This window comes from Rutilus rutilus (genome assembly GCF_951802725.1).
Source record: "Rutilus rutilus genome assembly, chromosome: 25".
NCBI classification, from domain to species: domain Eukaryota; kingdom Metazoa; phylum Chordata; class Actinopteri; order Cypriniformes; family Leuciscidae; genus Rutilus; species Rutilus rutilus.
Window position 1 is genome coordinate 22,766,807 of NC_140229.1, and position 23,529 is coordinate 22,790,335.

The window sequence follows — 23,529 nt, forward strand, 5'->3', positions numbered from 1 at the left end:
CCACGGGGTGCCAAGCTCTAAAAATGGTAAAAGCCCCAGTGAAATGGTCCATATGACTTGTGCACAATATTTGTATTTTTCTTTTAAAACCATACAATACCTTTGTGTGAGGAGCAGGCAAAATTCTAGTTATCCCCTAAAACATGTCAAAATGATAATTTAGTAATATTTTCTATTTTTTAAGCATGAACATAAATAACCATGCCATATTTCAGCCCAAAAGCAAAAGAAAAAAAAAGGTTATTATATTTTGCTTAAAGAAAATTACAATAAATAAATTAAATGAAGGTATTTATACATCATGCTAGTATTTAATGATTTTTATTTTGTTCAATTTATAGTGCTTAAAATGATTCAAAGATGTTTGGATTACATTTATTACGGTTGTACAGTAAAACAGTTTTGTTGTAGTAATCAGTGACTAGAGAATGTCAGTTACATTCTTTGTACTAATGAAAATGTGGTGGAAGGAATGCTTAATATAAAAAAAAAATCTAATAATACAAATAAATAAAGTATAAATAATCACAAAGCAAAAAATAATGGTTTAAAAAAGCCTTTATTTCCATTATGCAAAATATAACCCCCACCCCCCCCCCCCCCCCCCCTCCCTTAAAATAGTAGTTAAGTCTAGTTTCTAATATTCTCCTGTTTGCAAAGGTTTCTGTGGTTTGGCAACATTCCTTTCTAATATTTATCATAACCATAAAAACGTGCCGCTCTGCTGATTTATGCAAGTATATCTTTTTGTCCTTTTTCCAGTGTTGGGGAAAGCTACTTTTAAAAGTACTTAATTACAACATTGCGCTAATCCCTAAAAAAGTAACTAATTGTGTTACCTAATTACTTTTTATGGAATTTTTACTTTTTCTCATCTGGGCTAGGCTTGCTTGTTTTTAATAACAAAAAATAAAATAAAACCATAAGCGTCAGGCTGAAGGAAATGCAAAATCACGTCTGTTTAGCTCAAACAAACCTTTCAGCTGTGCTGCCATGGATTGCAGAAGACCGCAGAACAAGAAAGTTCAACACTCTTATACATCAGCAATAAAAACAAAGAAATTAAACTCAAATATGATGTTAATTTAACGTCATTTTTGGTTATTTGTATGGTTGAATTGGATCATCAAAGGTCAGCAGCAAAGACATTGTTTAATAAAGTGAGATTAAATACAAAAAGCATATTTGAGAGTTATTCATTTGGAATACAGAATCTGTTTTTGTGCAAGTGATATGAGTAAATGCTCACATATTTAGTCTAGATCTACAATAATCATGTTCGCACGCAACACCTCTTCACTTACTCACGATTTCTCTCAACATGTCAGTCAATACATGGCAAAACAAAGCAACTTGCTTTACTTATTTGAAAAAATAAATGGTATTTTTTTGTAAATTTAAAAGTAATACGTTACTTTACTAGTTACTTGAAAAGTAATTTGATTACGTAACTCACATTACTTGTAATGCGTTACTGCTGTTTTCACTCAATCTCCTTAATTTCCTCAAACTTGATATGTTGTGGACAAATCAGATAAGAGAAAGAAGTTATTCGAATATTCTTCTCATTACCAAAGAAGATGTTATCCTCACAGGATTTGAGATAGAGGTGTATCTATTCAAAAGAATGTTTAAGTTTTCTCTTAGAAAAGAGACTTAAAAACATTTCATTTCACTTCACTGCTCAAAGTGCGCACAGAGCTCACACAGACAAGGTCGGAGCCTTTTCTGTTTGTCAGATCCAGAAAGCACTCCTGGCTCTTGGGTTTTCGCTCTACTTCCTGTGAGGATCACTGCATGCTTGAGATTTGCACAGGCTAACCTTTGACCTCTGCAGAGCTTTGCAATGGCCCTGTTGTATATCACTGTCTTCACGTTGTGTGTTCTCAGGGGGCAAAGGTGTGTCCCCTCACCCTTGTCGTTGTCAGTGTCTTTTAACGTTTGGCCTGGAATGTGCTATTTACGCTCAGCAGCCAGTTCATGTTTGAGGCCTACTTGCTTTAGCAGGCAGGACAGTATTTATTATAAAATGAATTACGAAGAGCTGTCTTGGAGAGTTTGTATGATGGGATGTTCCAGTAAATTAGGAATGAATTGCAATCGTGGTTTTAGTTTCGCCAGTAAAACTAAATACACCCTGATAATCATTAGTTTGAACTTAGTTTTAGAACTTGTCATGTGTGAAAAATCTAGTTTGTTCAATAGCACATGCAAATGTACAATAGAAGAACTTAAACATTCTCTCATTGGCTCTTCATTTGGCGCTATGACAGTTTCTTGACAAAACGCTTAAACAGTCACTTGTGCCAGTATGGTGTTGACATTATCCACATTTTTGTGGGTAATCTGGAGTGACCAGCCTTTGCGTTTGCAGTAGAATTTAAAAGAAATAAATGAAAAAGTAAGTGTTACAAATCGTAATGCTGACGGAGGTATAATATATTTTTAAGACTGTCAGCTTTGTTTCGAAGGGCTTTCGTAATGACTGTGAAAGACAAATTTGACCAAACTGTTGAAGACACGTGAAATTCCCAAGTCACTTTGAAAAGTATGCAGATATTTTGGTATTGATTTTGTTATTTACGAGAAGAAAATGAGTGTCAGAAATGCATGTCTGCCCACAGCGACCCATTTGTCAGTCTGTCAGAGGCATGTTTGGGGGCTGTTCACACAGGACACATTTCTGTGCTCTTTATATTCTATTGTCTTTAACTGTTTGTCTGTGTAAATAGACTATGCATCAGACAGACATGCTTTTATAAAGCGGTGTCAAAGTTAAAAACCATTAAAAACTTTTAAAATAGTACTTTGTGCTTGAATTGCTCTGGTGGGAAGAAAATTCCTTTTAAATCCTTAATAATATTAATATAATGATAGTAATTCCTTATAATAATAGTAATTCTTTTACTACTGCTACACTGTGTAAAAAGTGATCAGTTGACGTAACTAAAAAAGTGAGGAAACCTGTTGCCATAAAATTATTAAGTAAATAAACTTCATGTAATTGAAGAAATTAAGTTATGTGAACTTGACATTTCCACATTCCACTTAATTCCACTTAATTTTTTCAAATATGCATGACGTTTATTTACTTAATAATTTTATGGCAATGGGTTTCCTCACTTCTTTTAAAAGTTAAGTCAACTGATCACTTTTTACAGTGTACTACTACTACTTCTAACTAATAAAATAGAACTCAATATAATAAACATGTTGGAATAATATAATTAAATGTATGCTGAATTGTAGTTTATATTAGAAACAAAAAATGTGAAATCAATAGTACTAATAGCAGTAAAAATTATATAATTGATATATATATATATATACAAATGTATATTAACTTATATTTCTAGAATAATAAACTTTTTTTTTTTTTTTTTTTTTTTTTACATTAATTTATGACTGCTATATTAAAAACAAATGAATAGGCTTTTCCTGTGTCAGTTTTCTGCAACATGGTTGTTCTATTCATTCTCAACAAAATGCAAAAACCGTGTCTAAAACTGAACTTCAATCATCACATTTTAAACCAGCTTCACCGATGTTCTGCTTCCATCTCTGTGTCAATATCCAGAAGTTGGCTGTCTTGCCATCGAGACATCTGGCCCCACCCCCTAATCTCAATGTTTGGGTTTGAGTCCGGTTCTCTAGTGTTCATATGTCCACAGAGGCTACTTCCAGCTTTGTATTCAGTCCCAAAAGCAAACACATTCCTCCCCTCTCTCTAATAACCGCAACCCGCTCTCTTGGCATCTGGTATCTTATTTTAGGAAGAAGCCAATTGTCTCCTCCGCAATTCACCAAGCAAGCTAGAAGACATTTGTACCTTTTTGAATTATTATTTTCGACAGGCATCACTTTAGTTTTCAAGACATAAATTATAGCATGTTCGTCTAGTCTGGTTTTCTCTTTCTTGGCATGGCTGTCATTTGTAAGAGCCAAAAATAAGAGAGACATGCTAAAAACACTGTCCGTTTTCTACCCACCCTAAATGATGTGGCAACATTCTTTCTACTACTCTGAGTTATTTATACAGGTTATGCCTGTGTGCACAGGGTGTTTCATTTCAATGGAGCCTTGTCAGTCAAACACATTGATGTGTAAGAGAAATTGTCAGAGCATAATCTTACAAAAAGACACTTTAGAAAATGATTTTCTATCAAAGCATTTCAATGCATTCGTTTCCTTGCACTAGATTTGCCACCCAATAAGTATCAGTGATTTCTGAAGGATCATGTGACACTGAAGACTGGAGTAATGGTGCTGAAAATAATAAAGCTTTTTAAAATATATTAAAATAAAAAAAAGTTATTTTAAATTCTATTCATATTTCATCAATATTACTTTATTTACATATTAATGTTTTTTTTTTTTTTTTATCAAATAAATGCAGCCTTGGTGACCAGAAGAAACTTCTTTCAAAAACATCCTAATCCAAAGTTTTGCCCAGTTGTATGTGTGTGTATATTTTGTTATTATAATAATAAAAAATAATAATAATAATAGTTAGGGATGCACCGAAATTAAAATTCAGGTAGAAACCGAAAATTCTTGATGCACTTGGCCGAAAACTGAAAATAGTTCTTATTTCAATTTTATTGAATCAAAATTAAAAAAATACAAGCCAATAAAATAAAAATAACCACACTTTTATTTAAAGTAACACCAAAATTGGAGAGAAAATATATTAAAATAATATAAAATATCAATATATTATATTGCATTCAGTTCAATGCAGAATCATATTTAACAGATTTTTATATATAATTATCAGGGATGCTCCGAAATTTCAGCCGCCGGAAATTATTGGTCGAAAATGCATTTTTAGTTTTTGGCCGAAAGAGAAAAAAGGCAGAAAATATGAGCCGGAAATATACGTGTTCAGTGCTCAGGTTTAACTCGCGTGCAGCATTTTTTTTTTTCGAGATGCACAACTTCGAAGCGACTCTGACTTTTTGGTATTATATAACTGTCAAATTTTACTTGGTCCTCAAAAGAGTTGTCAGCGTATTCGGGTAGATAATATCCAGGGTTCAGTACAAATTAAGCTCAACCAAAAGAATTTGTGGCATAATGTTAATTATGGAATGATCTCTTTTTTCTGTGGAAAAATCAGAAATTTGGGTTACAGTGAGGCGCTTACAATGGAAATGAAGGCGACCAATTCATAAGCTTAAATTACTATTTTAATAGTATAGCCACAAGACGTAAACAATATGTATAACTAGTATTTAGTGTGCAAAATATTGCTTACTAACATTTTTGTTGTAAAGTTCTATCCAGTTTTACACATTACAATGGCAATGCAATGCTAAAACCCTAAAATAAGTGTAAAAATGGTTGAAAAAGCTTGACAGCTCCAAAAATGCTATAATGTAAAGTTTCAGCTGAAGAATGAATGAAGTGGTTTTATAAAATTATTAATTTCTCATTTTAAATGCCCCAAAATTGGCCCCATTGACAGAAGTGTCTTTTTTTTTTAAAGGGGTGGTTGATTATGATTTCACTTTTTTAACTGTAGTTAGTGTGTAATGTTGCTGTTTGAGCATAAACAACATCTGCAAAGTCACGACACTCAAAGTTCAAAGCAAAGGGAGATATTTTATTCTAAAGAACTTATTTTTTAAGGACTACTACACAACATTCCTCCCGGGTTAGTGACATCACTAACCCTAAAATTTACATAAACCTCGCCCCCGGGAACGATTTTATAGATTATCATGATAGAATATGCTAATCAATGACTCGAAGATATCTACACATAAGCAACATAAATTCATCAACTAACCATTCAGAAATGTTGTTTACATGTTTTCACTTCTTCTTGAGTCTCTTTATCTTTGTCTGACTCCAGTTTGAACATAAAAGGCTAAAAGTTTTTCAGGACACAAGCTGTTGAAGCTCCGCCCTCTGTGCCGGGAGCAGCAGCTCATTTGCATTTAAAGGGACAGACACAAAAACAGTGCTCACCCTCAAAAAGTGACAATTTTAACATGCTATATAAAAATATCTTTGTGGTATTTTGAGCTAACACTTCACATACACACTCTAGGGACATCAAAGACTTATTTTACATCTTGTGAAAAGGGCATTATACCACCCCTTTAAAGAAAATAAGGGATGTATTGAGTGCCACAATTTCTATTAAGTTAGAAAACAACAAGCAACTCTGTTATTTAATCAGAATATTGCGACCTATCTAGTGGGATCTTCAGGTTTTGACTTACTTTGGATATACTACAGTTGAGACCCACTACCTTCATAAAAACGTAGGCTACCAAAAACACTTGTAAATGCTGATTGTCAAATGCACACTAGATGAACTAATTCCATTTTGTTTGTTTCTTCTCATTAAGTTCAAACCTTTAGCATTGAATTCCACCGAGTAATTCTCAGCAGAAGCTCACGTCCTCCCATGCTGGGCTTCTGAAGATGCTAGCGTCGACTGATGGACCACAGTTAGCTTCGAGAAGCCTTGAGTTCATCCACTCGTTCTTGACCAGCGAAAGGGAAATAATCCACCTCCCAAATGATGAGGTGTTTGTCGTCCCCATCAACCCCCTGTTGCTTGATTTGTAGCTCTTTTCGGCCCGAGTGACAGGAGAGGGATGGAATGTTGTTAGAATAGCCGTCAAACTCAAAGACAGTACTTAGCAGCACCAGCTGGAGTAGATGGAGTGTGCTGCTGTTGTGGGCCCTAAGGGTGCCATCATTCAGCAGTCTTGCAGCTGGGCCGAAGCGCGAGCGTTGAGCAAGCCTAGTGGAAGGCATCACTTTTTGCTCACATAAATCACGAAGAAAAGGGTTGTTACCGGCGCTGACTTTTAGAAAAGGTGATTTTGATCACGGCTCTAAATTTGTGGCATTCAAGCGTTGAATACCTCTGTAAATGAGTAATTGCATGGTTTGAGTAGCTAATGACAGCCAAATAACCTGTTTCACTCAAACTTTAGTTACTTAATTAAGTTCCACTCTACCTGAACATTACACCTCCAGTTCGAACAGAAATGTTTTCAGGTGAAGGACGAGATGTTTGTCTGTCAGGCATGTAAATTGGATCCAGTTCAAGCTGTGTCAAGTTTTTTTTTTAATAATCGACTAATCTAACAATTATTCGAGTGATTATTCTGGGGATTCATTCTGTAGTTATTAAGAACTCTACAATAATTCAGCTTTTGTCTTGACTTAAGAGGTTGTTTAGAGTTAAAAAACAGCAATCAATTACTTTCAATGAATGACAGGTAAAAAAAATACTTTATTCACTTAAATTTAATGAAGCTGATTGATCTCACCTTTTTTTGAAGGGGGAAGGGGCTTTTTGATTGGGCTGGATATTGACAATTACCTCGTGTTTCTTTTATATGTCCAATTGAATTAATAATTTAACTTATATTAATTGATGCTCTACAGAAATGACAGATGACAGATTGTGAGCTGCATCTTCCTTTCCTGTCACACAATGGTCTTGGGCTGCAGTGCTTTTTTTTATTGCTCGGGCTGCAATAAAAAGCTTTGTCATTTGAGTTTGAATGTCCTGTGAGATCAAAAGACTATTAAACAACAAAAATGTTAACATACTTATAGTGTTGTCACAATACTGGAATTTCCAACTTCGATACGATACCTTAAAAAATATCTATATTTTATACTATTTTCGATACCACAGGAAAAACTGCCATAAATACCGCCATACAGATAATTTATCATCTCATAATTTTGTTGTTATAGCTTACACAGGCTTTATTTTAATTTCTGAACTACATTTACAAAAAAATAGACCAGTAAACAGTCGGTAATAAAATATGATCAAATAAAGAAATTGCAAAGATAGCACAAAAAAATACAATAGAATACAGAGAGATATGAAATATGAAAACAGCTTTACATTTTTCAGGTGGGTATATAGTATATTCAGGTAAGAAATGCTACAGCTAGGCTAATCAAAGGTAAAGTAACACTGGACAGTCTTCATTGTAAAAATGAAATACAGATTAATGCTTACAATTAAAGTTACAAAAGTTATTCAGTCAGTCTTTTGTTCTCTGATTAACATGACAGACGGCAGCAGGTTTATTAGGCTGCTGTCACTTTAAGAGCTTATGCACGGATCCAATATACTGTTACACGACATGCGTTATCTTTCTCAACTATTTACGTTCCAAAACTCACTATATTTACCTGAAAACTCTGCAAGACAGGCACAGTATTTGACCGTTTAAGCGCAGTAAGCCACATTTGGTACTTTTGGTGCTTGTGAGCTGTTTGAGAGGCGGCTTTATGAGAGCGCCACTTATGTAGATCAGTAGTGCGCGCGCTTTTGGTTTGAGTGAGAAACCTGCGGAAAAGATTATGTGCAATACAAGCACTATTTAACCGGAGCGAATGAGACGAGCGAGTGACAGGAGGAGGAGAGAAGAGAGAGCGAGAACGCGCAGCTGGTATTGGTGTATCGATACTGCAGAAAAGGAGTTTTGGAACAGTTTCAATTATTTCAGTATCGATAAATTTTGAAATATGGATATTTTTGACAACACTACATACTAACAATATCAACATTTTGGACTTATTCACAATCCCATTTACTTTCAAAATGTTATTTCTGAGTCAGACGGTACATTCACTGAATCACACTCATTGAATCACTGACATTACTGCCATCCAGGTATTAATAATCTTTTTTTTGTTTGGAAAAAATAAGAGGGCTTGTTGACATGACAAAAACGGTTGTGCTGCTTAATATTTTTGTGGAAATCATGATACATTTTTTCGGGAGTCTTTAATGAAGGTTCAATGAACAGCATTTATTTGACATAGAAATCTTTTGTAGCATTATAAATGTCTTAACTGCCACTTCTGATCAATTTAATACATCCTTGCTGAAAAAAAGTAGCTTTTTTTTTTTTTTCAGAAAAAGTCTTAACGTTACCCCCTGAACGGTAATTTGAATGGTAGTGTATATAACAGTCCTTATAAAGAAACGTTAAAACTATTGCAGCAATATTTTTTTATGATTTATAGGCCTTTATGTGCAGTATAGACAAGCCACTCAAAGAATGTCAAAGTTCTTGTACTTTGTTTTAATACTTGTTTATTTCAGTCCTATCAAGGCTGTATCTTTCACCGTTTAAACTACGGCCACGATAAACATGCTTTTCATCCCATATTGGCAGTCCTGTTTTTTTATAGATTTGAAAAGAGGTGGAGTGTTCAGTTTTCAACACAGTTAATGTGTTTTAATAGTCTTTGGCTCATTACTTTCTTTCTGTCTTTCTAGTTTTCTATTAGCTCATGCCACAGACTAAACATTTTCAAACACAGTCAGTGGCTCTCAGACTAACGCATGGCACGCTCTCTCAGTTGCTGAAAAACAAATTTCCAGCCTCTCTCCAATGCGGTTTTCACTGCAGCATAAATACGAAGAATAAACAAGTGTTCCATTTGTGAGGGGAAAAAGATTTTTCGTTACATGACAGCGCTAACATGAAATAAATCACCCGAATGTTGGAGGCTCCGTCTGATGTAGTTTGTTCCCCTTGAGCTTGTTGTGGAGAAGCATTCAGTCATAGTTGCCATGAGGGCAGGTGTACTCGAAAGAAGCACTGTACCCGCGGGGCAATCTGTGACATCAGTGCCAGCCGTCTGAGCGGGGGGACATTAATGCCTGTAGACACCAGTGTCAACAGCCCAGCCTTGATGTTATTGACTTTTCCAATTCCTGCAATTCTAGCGTGGAATTAATAGAACATACTTTATTTTTAGACACTTCTCAAATTGGTGGGTATAATTAGGAGAGAATTTTAAAAGACCATTACATTTGTCTTTATCCTCTTGCAGGGTTCAGGTTTTTTTTCTTTCTTAAATAAGACAGAAAAGTCTATGTAGTAAAACATTCAAATATTCAGCTACAATTTTGGAAAAATACTGTAATGGTAAAATACTGTAAAGTTGTGACAGGTAAAAGCCTGTAAATTGATTAACCGAAAGATTACAGTAAAATACTGTTAATTTTGCAGTTTTTGAAAGTGACCAGGGGCTGAAATTTTTTTTAAATTAGGGCTGCCCCCGACTAAAGATGTTTCTAGTCGATTAGTAGTCGTCTATTTAAGCCATTAGTCAACTAAACGCACGTTTATATTAATTTAGTTACTTAAAATATATACTGGGGGTGGGATACTAAACCATAATGAGCCTTTAAAGTCCCCCTGTAGTCAATAACTTAATCTCTTAAAACTCATCTTTGATCACCCAAATTACATATTTACACTCTTGCCCCATTTAATATATGTGGTTCTATGATTATGCAAATGAGCCCCGCCTCCACTCACTCACTCCAGCTCAGAGATCCACTGGTTGACGATCACACGTTGATCTGATTGTTTTCTAGTTAGTTTGTGACGTCAGAAACACCAGCGATTTCAAACTGTGTTTTTGAGACTGTCTTTGGTTCACCGCAGTTTTAAGAAAATACTCAGCAATTGTATATTATTATTTATTTTTTTAATTGTTTACAATTTTGCTTTGACATAATATTGATATCACCTGGAATGTAGAACAATGGGTTTAAAATCTAATAAAATATAGCATTACAATTCTTTTAATTACAGGAAACTGCATATGATTGACCTTTTATATCAAACTTTTATATCACAAAAATGTTCAGCAGCATGACTGTTTACAACATTGATAATAATAATAATAATAATAATAATAAATGTTACCTGCGCATCAAATCATCATATTTCTGAAGGATCACTGACACTGAAGACTGGAGTAATGATGCTGAAAATTCAGCTTTGATCACAGGAATAAACTAAAATTTTTTTAATGTATTAAACAGAAATAGTTTATTTTAAGTTGTAATATTTCGCAATATTCCTGTTTTTAATGTATTTTTTCATTAAATAAATGCACTCTTGGTGAGCAGAAGAGACTTCATCCAAAAACATAATTTTTTTTTAATGTTTCCAAACTTTTGACAGGTACAGTATGCTGCAAATTGCCACCAAGTATACCTGTTATAATATCATGGAAGAAATGACAGAACTTTGAATTTTTTATTACATTAATTGCAATTTCTCTTCCTTTTGTGTCTTTTCTCTTTTTTTCTTAATTTTGTAGTGTTCGCTGTGATTATTTTGAAAGATGGGTTGGCCTCAGCGTTACATAAACACATTTTGATATGTTTCCCCATTTCATTTGTGTAATTCTTTCAGTATATATGTCTGTATATCACATGTGTTTCCTTATAATTTGAATAAAATCCATCTCTTTATAGCACAGAAAGTCATTTGGACTGCAAAAGTCATAAATTTTGGCCTTTGCACTGATGAGGTTCTTAGGACCTAAATTTTGGCATTGGCGATACGATTATTCTTGGAAGGAATCGGCCCACAGGAGCTGTCATCTTCATCTAAGTTTATAGCAGTATAAACTTTATGTATAGTTATGTCCATATGATAGTAATAACTTCTGCTCTGGAATTCAGCTGTTTTTCTTTTTCATGTAAATCCTTTCAAGTTAGTCACACTACTTATATATATATATATATATATATATATATATTTGTTTATATATATATATATATATATATATATATATATATATATATATATATATATATATATAGTGGGTACGAAAAGTATTCAGACTCCCTTAAATTTTTCACTCTTTGTTATATTGCAGCCATTTGCTAAAATCATTTAAAGGGTTAGTTCACCCAAAAATTAAAATTCTGTCAGTAATTACTCACCCTCATGTTGTTCCAACCGCGTAAGACCTTCGTTCATCTTCGGAACACAAATTAAGATATTTTTGATGAAATCTGAGCCATGTTTCACTCCTCCATAGGCTTCCAGTGTGACCGAAACTTGCTGGCCCAGAAAAGTTATTAAAGAGATCGTTAATATAGTCCAAGTGACTCCAGTGGCTCAATCTTAAGTATATCAAGCGACGAGAATACTTTTTGTGCGCAAAAACAAACAAAAATAACGACTTTATTCCACTATTCATTTCCTTCTCTCTGGACCTCTAGTTGGTTCGCGTAGTGTTTTTGCGCAGCCCGTCTGTGTTACACGTCACCACGTAGGCTCACTATTGGCCGACGCCGGTCATGTGTGTGTTGCGTGATGACGTGCAACACAGACGCGCAGCGCAAAAACACTACGAGGCCCAGAGAGAAGGAAATGAAAAGTGGAATAAAGTCATTATTTTTGTTTGTTTTTGCGCACAAAAAGTATTCTCGTCGCATGATAAACTTAATGTAGTGCCACTGTAGTTACTTGGACTATTTTAACGATGTTTTAATAACTATTCTGGGCCGGTGAGTTTCGGTCACACTGGAAGCCTATGGAGGAGTCAAAATTCTGTCAGATTTCATCAAAAATATCTTAATTTGTGTTCCGAAGATGAACGAAAGACTTACATGGTTGGAACAACATGAGGGTGAGTAATTACTGACAGAATTTTCATTTTTGGGTGAACTAACCCTTTAAGTTCTTTTTTTTTTTTTTCATTATTGTACACACAGCACCCCATATTGACAGAAAAACACAGAATTGTTGACATTTTTGCACAAACTGAAATATCACATGGTCCTAAGTATTCAGACCCTTTGCTCAGTATTTAGTAGAAGCACCCTTTTGATCTAATACAGCCATGAGTCTTTTTGGGAAAGATGCAACAAGTTTTTCACGCCTGGATTTGGGTATCCTCTGCCATTCCTCCTTGCAGATCCTCTCCAGTTCTGTCAGGTTGGATGGTAAACGTTGGTGGACAGCCATTTTCAGGTCTCTCCAGAGATGCTCAATTGGGTTTAAGTCAGGGCTCTGGCTGGGCCATTCAAGAACAGTCACAGAGTTGTTGTGAAGCCACTCCTTCGTTATTTTAGCTGTGTGCTTAGGGTCATTGTCTTGTTGGAAGGTGAACCTTCGGCCCAGTCTGAGGTCCAGAGCACTCTGGAGAAGGTTTTCGTCCAGGATATCCCTGTACTTGGCCGCATTCATCTTTCCCTCGATTGCAACCAGTCGTCCTGTCCCTGCAGCTGAAAAACACCCCCACAGCATGATGCTGCCACCACCATGCTTCACTGTTGAGACTGTAGTGGACAGGTGATGAGCAGTGCCTGGTTTTCTCCACACATACCGCTTAGAATTAAGGCCAAAAAGTTCTATCTTGGTCTCATCAGAACAGAGAATCTTATTTATCACCATCTTGGAGTCCTTCAGGTGTGCTTTCATGTGTCTTGCACTGAGGAGAGGCTTCCGTCGGGCCACTCTGCCATAAAGCCCCGACTGGTGGATGGCTGCAGTGATGGTTGACTTACTACAACTTTCTCCCATCTCCCGACTGCATCTCTGGAGCTCAGCCACAGTGATTTTTGGGTTCTTCTTTACCTCTCTCACCAAGGCTCTTCTCCCCCGATAGCTCAGTTTGGCCGAACGGCCAGCTCTAGGAAGGGTTCTAGTCGTCCCAAACGTCTTCCATTTAAGGATTATGGAGGCCACTGTGCTCTTAGGAACCTTAAGTGCAGCAGAAATTTTTTTGTAACCTTGGCCAGATCTGTGCCTTGCCACAATTCTGTCTCTGAGCTCTTCAGGCAGTTCCTTTGACCTCATGATTCTCATTTGCTCTGACATGCACTGTGAGCTGTAAGGTCTTATATAGACAGGTGTGTGGCTTTCCTAATCAAGTCCAATCAGTATAATCAATCACAGCTGGACTCAAATGAATGAGTAGAACCATCTCAAGGATGATCAGAAGAAATGGACAGCACCTGAGTTAAATATATGAGTGTCACAGCAAAGGGTCTGAATACTTAGGACCATGTGATATTTCAGTTTTTCTTTTTTAATAAATGTGCAAAAATGTCAACAATTCTGTGTTTTTCTGTCAATATGGGGTGCTGTGTGTACAATAATGAGGAAAAAAATGAACTTAAATGATTTTAGCAAATGGCTGCAATATAACAAAGAGTGAAAAATTTAAGGGGGTCTGAATACTTTCCGTACCCACTGTAAACTAAACTAATAGACATATTGATTCCTGAGGGTAAGTTCATTTCTCTTATCAAGATTGTGATCACTCTTCTTCTCTCTCTGATAGTTGTCAGTAACCCGACCAATGAGGCGATGACAGAGTACCTGGAGAGCAGGAAGAAGTATGAGGAAATAAGGAAGCAGAAACTAAGGAAGGGTTCTGGTCGAGAGGCTCAGGTGGGTCTTTGCTTTAAGACACTATGCTATGGCTATAGTGTTTGTTTTAAGACACTATGGCTGCTTCTGAAATCACATACTCTTTTGAGTAGGTACTTATTTTGAATAAGTAGTAACTTTTCCAACCGCTAAAAAAGTATGTTCTATATAGTATGAGTGTGTGTAGTATGAATGTAATCTGGACGTACTACATTCACCATGTTGTCATTATCATGTGACCTACCAGCGTCAGTTGCTTTGCTTCACCTCCATTCATAAATCCTGTCCCGTGGCCTCATGGGGATAGTAAAGCGTCCATCGAATGCACACTTCACCTCACCGGAAATAGCAGGTCATCTGGGTAATTTTTGTATTAGAACTTTGAATTCGGACGAAGTTATTTGTCACATACTGTTTTTCGCCTACTATAGAGTAGGGAAGTATGTGATTTCGGATGCAGCCTAAGATTTTCTCCGGCTCTTATAATGGTAAAAAAAAAAGGTTTTCGTTATGATTTGGGAAGAGCTGGCTCATTCCTGCTCGAACTAAATGACAAGTTTCTTCTTAAAAGAACTGTTCACTCAAGGATGACGATGCTGCCTTGTTTACTCGTTTACTGTGGAACACAAAAGGTGGATCTCTGAAGAATATTGGGGCCACTTTATTACAAGTTCTCCAAAGTCATACTTTTTGTGACAAATAGAGAAATTAGTTATTTATTGATAATGTTCCACCCCAGTAGGCTATTAATTGACTACAGATACTCTGTCTATCAAACAAAATGTTACGAGTCGGTTCGCTCACTGATGTACCTGATGATTTTGGAAGTTTTGGAAAATGTGCACGTTTTGATGTTCATACGGTCTAAAGCAGAGTCTGACTGAAGGATGTCATGACAGCCTGTTCCAGCTGTTTTTATCCATACAATTACCGTGAATGGGGTCCAAAACAACACTGGACCCTATTGACTTTCATTGTTTGGACACACTGAAAACTTTTTTCAAAATATATCTTTTGTGTTCCATAGAAACTATTACAAAATATAGTGCCTCATACACAGGAATCATACTTAGGTGTGCTTGTCTTTTTTTTTTATCATACAATTTGAAAAGTCAAAATAACATACTTTCTCTTGCCTCTAAAGACACTTGCCCTTTTGGAAAGCTTCAAAACCAAACTATCATCTGCGATCACGGAGACTCCTAGTGTTCCAGAGGAAAACATGGAGGAACTAGGCGAGGATGACGATAAGGGCTGGTGAGTGGCTTTTACTCAGTTCTGTATGCTGTTTTCCGCATTCCTACAGAGGTTTAATGCACTAATGGACTTGCAGTTGTCTGTGATCAAATGCATTCTCAATAATTCGCGCCTCATTGGTTGTCCCAATGCACAGCTACTGTTTCACATTAAGGTAGCAGAGATATTTATTTGGACTAACATAGCAAAACGTTCATACCTCTCTCCACATCAGGCACAGCTGCTGGCCTTAAGTGTGCCTGAACCACCTCGCTCTCCAGCCAAGTAATGCGTTTGGCTCTGGAGCGCACTGACACCATTAGAACAGTATGCAGTGTTTGTTTTTGCTGCGCTGCAATAGCCACTTGTGGAGAAGTAGTTTTCTCAGCTGACTTAACTGAGTAAATAACTGCTTCAGCAGACCGAGTGCCCAGATGGAACGTGTCACACCCACCGTACGCCAGACGGGGCACGTCAACCTGCAGTCAGACGCGCGTGCTGTCTTTCTAACAGACGCTCATTACGGGTGCCAGCAGAACGAGCGCTCGGCGATAAACCATTGTTGGAATTTTCCATAACACCACCAGCAGATGTTTTGGATATGGGTGTGCTGGTGTCCCCAACAGGCTTTTAATCAGCATAATCAATGAGACTTTCTTGGGCTGCTAGCTTCACTTTGAAGACCAATTTTTGGTTTGCTTCCCAAGCCAAGTTGTGATAGTCAACAGGATTCAGCTACACCAGCACCAAGCCAGCACTAACCATCTGCCCATGTGTCCTCTGATCCCCAGCTCTGAAAATGAATCTTGTCGCTTTGTCGCTGCAGATGTTTTTTTGTGTTCTGTCTATGCTCTCTGCAGTGATGAGCAGACACATGCTAGTTTGACTTCTGCAACACTATTAAATCCATAGCGAAAAGCGGGGGTAAGATGTGGCAGCCCTAAATCAAGAAAACTGTTTTTTTTCTTTATATTTAGAAAGATCCCATCATATCTAGCTGCCTGTGACACACAATTAATTTGTTATTGCAAAAACTTTTCCAGGGCTCAAAATATATATGGTGTTTCTTAGTGATTTTCCAGTATTTAAAATCGTGTATTTTTTTGGCTACATTTTTAACCATGAATTATTGATATATTTTTCTCATCCAAAAACAGACCCATGCCAGTGGCTTCAAAAATATTTTTTTACTACATGAATATTAAACCTTTTTTCTGGATGGTTCATGAAAATGCAAATAATGTGCAGACAGATAGTACTTAGGAATGAGATTGTGCATTTTTGCCAATGGCTCAGCTTACCCCTTGACATGTTTAACAAGTTGTGGCACTGTACCACTTTTTATATTTTTAGGGCATTGTTATTAATGATTTCCTGTAGCAGAAAATCAAGTATTTGTTTACATTTTCTCCTAGATGAAAAGTGGCACAACTTACCCCGGTCTCCCCTACTGTTTGTTTTCACGGTATCACTCGCAACTAGGCACTGTGTCGGCAGTATTATATGTTGTGAGCTGTAACAACTGCCTTAGCTGCCTGTATGTCACTGGAAAATTACAATCCAACAGCATACTATGAGATTATGAAGACAGAAATGAAATAATTACCATGTCACAGCGGTGCTAGATCACTAAATCACACACACCACTCACTGTGCAAATATTAAGTCTGTTCGGTTTTATTTTTGCCCTCCTTTAAATATGAAGACTAAACACAGCTTAGCTTTTCTTTTTGGCATCCTCTAGATTATTCTTTTTTGTCCTGATCTGATGGGAACGTTTCCATGTTGGGCCGAGGGTGTTATTGACAGCTGAGTTCTTTGGCCAGGATAACATTTATGATGCTGCAAAATGAATCAGGCTCCAGGGAGCATCCATCTTAATGCTGCATGCGAGGCATAAAGTTATGGCCCTGATTGTGCGCTTAAGTACACAAATAGAATATCAATTAGAGATGTTTCAGTTTGATTCTGTTTTCTCCATAATCTTCCTAGCATATGTGATGAAGATGCATGTGTTTGTAAGTACGGCCTCTGAGATGGCGGTAGGTACTTAAAAACTGATTTTGCTCATCCACATTTATGGCTTTCAGTTTGAAAGATGTGTTTTTCTATTTAATGAACTCTCAACGTGATTGGACATTACTGTGATTCATAGATACGCTTTATTTCTGAAGCCCTGCCATGACCAATGCGTCACACGGCACTTCTCGTTTTTCTGAGGATTACGGGAAGCAGACTGGTAAATCATTCTGCTTTTTCGCTCTCAGTTAAAACGTATAGCTTCAGCAGTTTGCTTTTTTTGGGTATTATTTTTTGGATATGCCCAATCCATATATAGATACAGTCCATTGCAAACCCAGGGTAGTTTTCCACTGGAAGTGTTTGAAGCGACTTGGATGCGGCCAGTCTTTGCTTAACTGCTTGGTAGACGTTCACGCATTCGCAGGAAAACCGTAAATCACAATCAAATGTAAAGAATGTGGTTGAGTGCATGCCTCTGCGGAGAGTAATGGCTTTATGCTTGATGAATTATCAGTGTTAATGGTGTGCCGCACTGGTGACGTGCTGAGGATAAAGCGAAAAGATCTGTCAGACCGGCGTCCTCCTCCTTCACGCTGCAAGCCACCGCAGGGAAATGAATCGACACGGTGTGTTTTTCTCTCGTATTTGCTTTTCATCAAAGACTTTGAGTCTTCGTCTAAATATATCCACTCAAATGCTCCAACAAATACCACATGTGAGTGCAAAAGGGGCGCCATCATCTGAGCTTGAGTTCCTATGTGTGTCCTATCAGTTACTTTGTCCTCTGGATAGACCGTCATTACTGTCTAAGGACCCCCACGACGCTGGGACGTCTCAGGGCTGATTCAGGGGCGGAGGAGGGACGGGAGGCCCCCAGTGCTAGAAAAACAGCAGTGGGAAGTCTGTACCACTTTCTGAACGCCTGGTGCACCCCACGAACGGAACATGGGTTACAACAGGTCAGACACTGGAAGTCAAGTCTGGGCCAGATTGTAAACTATTCCATCTGTGTCTGCGTCTACAAAAACCCCTTTTCGACCAGGCCTCCTCTCTCGCTTCCCCCCCTCTTTCGCAAAAGCGAAAGAAAAATAAATTCAGGAAGAGTCTTCCGAGGGCCTCGGCATCATGGCGGGATCCCCTCCCTGATAAGAGCCCCAATCAAACGGTGGGATTTTTTGTGCGAGCCATAACTCTAGGCGAGGAGTCCGACGGGCTGTCATCACTGAGACTGCTAGACAAATTATCAGTGCCGACTGCCTTACGCGACGGGAGTCCTGTGGGTCTGCCAGAGTATAGCCATGACATTCTAGATGAGCTGTCACATCTCCTACGGACTTCAAATGGATGCAAGCATGCACGCACACACTCGGTTTAACACTTAAAAATGGGCTTGCATGCACTCGCAGACTCTTTATGCATCTCTTTGGCCGAATTCAGGGGTTCTGCGATTGCTCAAAAATAGCAGCGTGGCGGATTACTTACCAACGAGAAGGCTCATAATTTAAGAGAAGAGGCCACTTCCATTCTCCATTCCTCAATGCATTCATCTTGACTCGGACAACTAGTTCAATTTAAAAATCTTCCTTCAGCTCCTACAATAACTGCCTGACACACTTCTGCGAAACCACCAAAAGTTGCACCATATTGAATGACTGCTGGCAGTCGTTGAATTATTGAAAGTCCCGTCACATCTTGTTCTTTCAAACCAGCTCTGGGCTTTGGAGGCGAGCACGTTCATTACGAGACCTGCACCACAGATTTGGATTCTTGAAGGATAAAGTCTTTCCAGAGATTCTGACCTTCACCAGAATAGCTCAAACAGGTGTGGAATATCAGTTCCTTTCAAATCTTTTTTTGTTGTTTAGATGAGACCCCAGAGAGCCATCCAGCCATGTCCATGATGTATAACAATGACCCGTTTCACCCTTCTTGACATTTCTTTGAGGTACTCTCCATGTCTTGATTCAGACAGTTCCTCGGTAGCCGTCATCTCAGTGTGAAATGTAGGTCAGCAGAGCAGGGGTGAGATGTGTGGATGTGCTCCTCAACCTAGCCTTGCTCCAAAAACAATGCCCTAAATATGACCTCAGACAGAATGAAAGTTCAGCCATCATCTACTCACTCTCGTGTCGTTCCAAACCTGTACACGCAAAAAGAAATGTTCCAAAATAGTTTTTTTGCAGTGATGGAATAGAACTAATTTAGTTTCTCCAAATAACTTTTCAGTGAAAAAAGCATTTCAAATAACAAGAATATTTTAAAAATCTAAAGAAACTTTTTTCCACTATAAATAACTTTTTGTGGAATGGAAAGGTTCCATGGATGTTAAAGGTTCTTCATGAGCCATCAATGTCAATAAAGAACCCTTCATTTTTAAGAGTGTATGTCTTATTTGGTGCACACGGTGCCAAAACAGCATTGGACTCCATTTACTTTGATTGTAAAGACAAAGAAGAAATAAAGCATATTGGCTTGGAGTGACAAAATGATGACAGAATGTTCTATTCCTATAAATATCTTAGCGTGGACTTCTGACATCTTAGAAGGCATTAGTAGAACCACTCAGATATGACAGAACTGTAGTTCTGTGTTCAGAAACCTGTTGGCTTAGTGTAAACAGTGTCTTGGATTGGGCTGCGGTCTTCAGGAGTCCTCAGGAAGGGACTTTAGCCAGCTGTGAGCTCTTCTTTCTGATGCTGGCACTCAGGAATGCTCCTGGAATGTTAGTCTGCCTGCCAATCACCTCTCCAGCCGTGCCGTGAAGAGAGAGGGAAAGAGCATTACTGAAGAAATGCAGTGTAGATGAGCATCTGTGCTGGATTATTGAGACCTCCTACAAGGGGTGTCGCTGTCGAGGCAGAAGCTGAAGATCAATCACGCTTCAGAAATATCGTGGGTGGATCTGATTGTGGCAAAGGATGTGCCACCAATGCAAAACTAAGGTTAAGTTTAGAGTTGATGGTAGAATTGGGGGTTAGTATTGGTTTCAGTGTAATTGACATGACCTATGAAATCTTTAGAATTGGCCATGCAGGGATATTTGCACTTAATTGGTTTGGAAAACAGCATGTTTGTAAGTAGACGCAAGACAGCTGGACAGTGTTGAAGACACGTCTTAGTAGGATTAGTAATTTTGGCTTCCACATACTCAGTCTTGTTGATTCTAGCTATAGTAGAGAAAACATTTGTTATCGCTTAAAACGAGCAAACATTTATCTTGTTTAATTTACTGTTATATTTTCGTATTTAGAATTAATTAATTTATTTATTTATTTATTCACTTGGCGGGCATCATTCACAATGGAAGCAAATGACAGAATTTTTCCTTTTTGGATGAGTTATGCCTTTTTAAAGATGCCGTGAAACAGGCTGTTTGCGAACTCGTCAGATTTGGAAGTCCTGCTCTGATCTGATCTTTTCCACCGGGAACTTCCCACTCTGATTCTGATGATTTATTTGCCTGTGAGCTGCGCTTTGCTGTTCTTTTGAACTGAACTCTGTTTCCCCTTGTGATTTAGGTTGGCCCACGTTCTGCACTTTGATGAACAAAGCAGAAAGGTAAAAGATGCCAACATGCAGGACGAAGACACATTCGAGATCTATGATCCACGCAACCCTGTCAACAAGAGGAGACGTGAGGAGAGCAAAAAACTCATGAAAGAGAAGAAGGCCAGGAGGTGAGACTACAGCTACACCCCTCGTTCACCCGCTCCCTCAAACTGCCCGTCTGGAATGAGTCCGACCATTAGAAATGGCACAACATCAGGGGCAAAAGCATTTCTTCACGAGAGGAATCATATTAACTGATGTTCTGTCGGTATGAATGGGAGATATCTGCAGCCTCTTTATTAAAAAAGACATTCATTTCTGCCTGCTAATACTGGAGATACTTGTGAAGATGGCAAGCGTTTATTGTTTTTAACCCATAGAGGAAAAGCAACACCATCTGCTCTGTCCTTAGTGCATTTTTTGGATATTCATACAAAAACCTTTTCATGAACAGGTTCAATAATGCCCTCAAAATTAGTGTAAATCGTCATCACAGTAATAAAAGTCTTTATTTCTAATGTCTAGGCTTTGTTGTTCACTTCGAGACCTGATTGAATTCACTTAACACACATATTTGGTTTGGGGGGGAAATGTGTTTGTAAGTAGATTTAATTCACTGTTTAGCTACATAGACCAATTAATCCTAAAAATGGTAGGAAATCAATCAAAGTCACATAGCTGATGCCAATACAAAGAGAGTAAGGAGACCATTAGTTGATATAAACTTTTTGATTCTACACTGAGCATTTATTTCACACTTATTTTTAGACTCCCATTATAACAAAGCAAAATAAATCTGTCTGACAGTGTCTACACTGATTACAATGGGAACGTTGTAGTTTGTTAGACATAATGTTTGGACTGTGACTGGTTACAGTTGGGGCTGTGAAAATGCGTGCTTCCATTAATAAAAAATAAAAAAATCAATGCATCCATTAGGCGTTTAAATCAGACGTTTCATCACGATATTACAACATTATTTTACCTTAGCCAGAATATTTGCGATACCTCAAAACATGCCGTGATACAATTGCAGTTTGATAGATTCAGGAGCCTGTGATCAACATTGCAATATCATGTGCCTGTTTTACACAAATCTCACAAATGACACCAAAAAAATAGCATGGACATTTAATTGAACTCACCGCATATTGCAAATCCTGTATCCCAACTGGCACATCCACAACAAAAAATCCTTGGTTTTATACAATATACCTAATCTAACAATATAGTTTAAATACAAAAGTTTTTTGTTAATTAATATGAATAATATAGAAAAATAAATGATAATTTTTTTTTATCTGATATATTTGTATGTATATTTGTATGTATGTATGTATGTGTGTGTGTGTGTGTGTGTGTATTATTTTTTCGTGTTGCATAAGAAAACATATCATTTGTCAGTTGATCGATGCATAATTACACCTAACATCCATAACGTAATTTAATAATCGATTGATTATATTGCCTATAACGGACTATAATAATAATATAATTGCACCTTCACTTGATCTTGTTTATTTTGTTATATGCCATTAATTGCATTAGTTTCTGCCCCTATACTGTACATGACATCAATTTATATTTTGTTTCAGTATATTTTCTGTCACGTAATGCAAATCTATTATGCACATGTAATAGTCTTTTTAACGTCTGTTTTAGTTATTCCTTTTCCATCTAATTGGTTCAATAACCAGCTCTATGCAGCCGTATTACGCAATATCAGCGTCTCTTATCTCTACTTCATATCACCGACCATGACTGCCATCGTAAAACAAAGAGCTCTTCTGCAGAAGCAGTGAAAATGTGCGAAAGCTAGATCCACTCCACATCTGCCCTAAATCGAGCAAGTACGAAGCTCAGAGTTCAACCTGTCCATTAAATAACAGGAGTAATGCAAGACACACATGACCGTAGTGAAGTAAAGCAGAGTTACGCTTGACTCGTCCTGCAGCCGTACTTCCAAAAAATACAGTCTGAATCATAGCTCGATTCTCCCACCAAAAAAAACTCCCATTTGTATAAAACGGTGGCAAGATAATAAACAGTTCCTATCGTTTTTCCTGCCGTTCCTATCGGTCTTGTATTTTGTTACCGAAGAGCCGAGTCCATTGGCGTTCCTGATGATGTCGGCTGACTGTGGTTTGGTCTAAATGATCTACCACGAGTGTGCGCGACCAGCAGCACGGTTTGGCCAGCGCGCAACCTTTTACTGCTCCTCTGGGATCACGCTTAAATTTTCATATGGAACAGGAAGGAGAGTTAATGTTACACCATAAGAGCCGCGTGGCCAAAGCCGCTGCAAATTTAAACCAGGTGAGACGCACCAAAGCCAGTGCAGCTTCTAGCGCTCTGACTCGCTCTACTGTGCCTCTGTCACAGGGAGACTTTTATAAAACCACTGGGTCTGCCATTTCAACACACCTCTACACCAAAGACTCGTTCAGGGTTGTTCCTAAACACAACTGGACTGACTGATCTGATCAATTATGCTGGATGTATACTGTAGGTGGTGTGAGATATCCATCAT

At 37.6% G+C, this 23,529-nt stretch overlaps 1 protein-coding gene across 1 annotated transcript in view; it reads left to right on the plus strand.

The window, feature by feature from the left end:
• cwc27 (CWC27 spliceosome associated cyclophilin) overlaps positions 1-22,111 on the plus strand; it is a 44,885-nt gene extending 22,774 nt beyond the window's left edge. Inside the window, exons 11-13 of the mRNA XM_084400555.1 lie at positions 14,104-14,213; positions 15,337-15,449; positions 20,969-22,111. Of these exons, the coding sequence (XP_084256681.1) occupies positions 14,104-14,213; positions 15,337-15,449; positions 20,969-21,131 (386 nt within the window). The 3' untranslated portion in view covers positions 21,132-22,111. The remainder of the gene's footprint in view (positions 1-14,103; positions 14,214-15,336; positions 15,450-20,968) is intronic.
• The last annotated feature ends 1,418 nt before the right edge of the window (positions 22,112-23,529 follow it).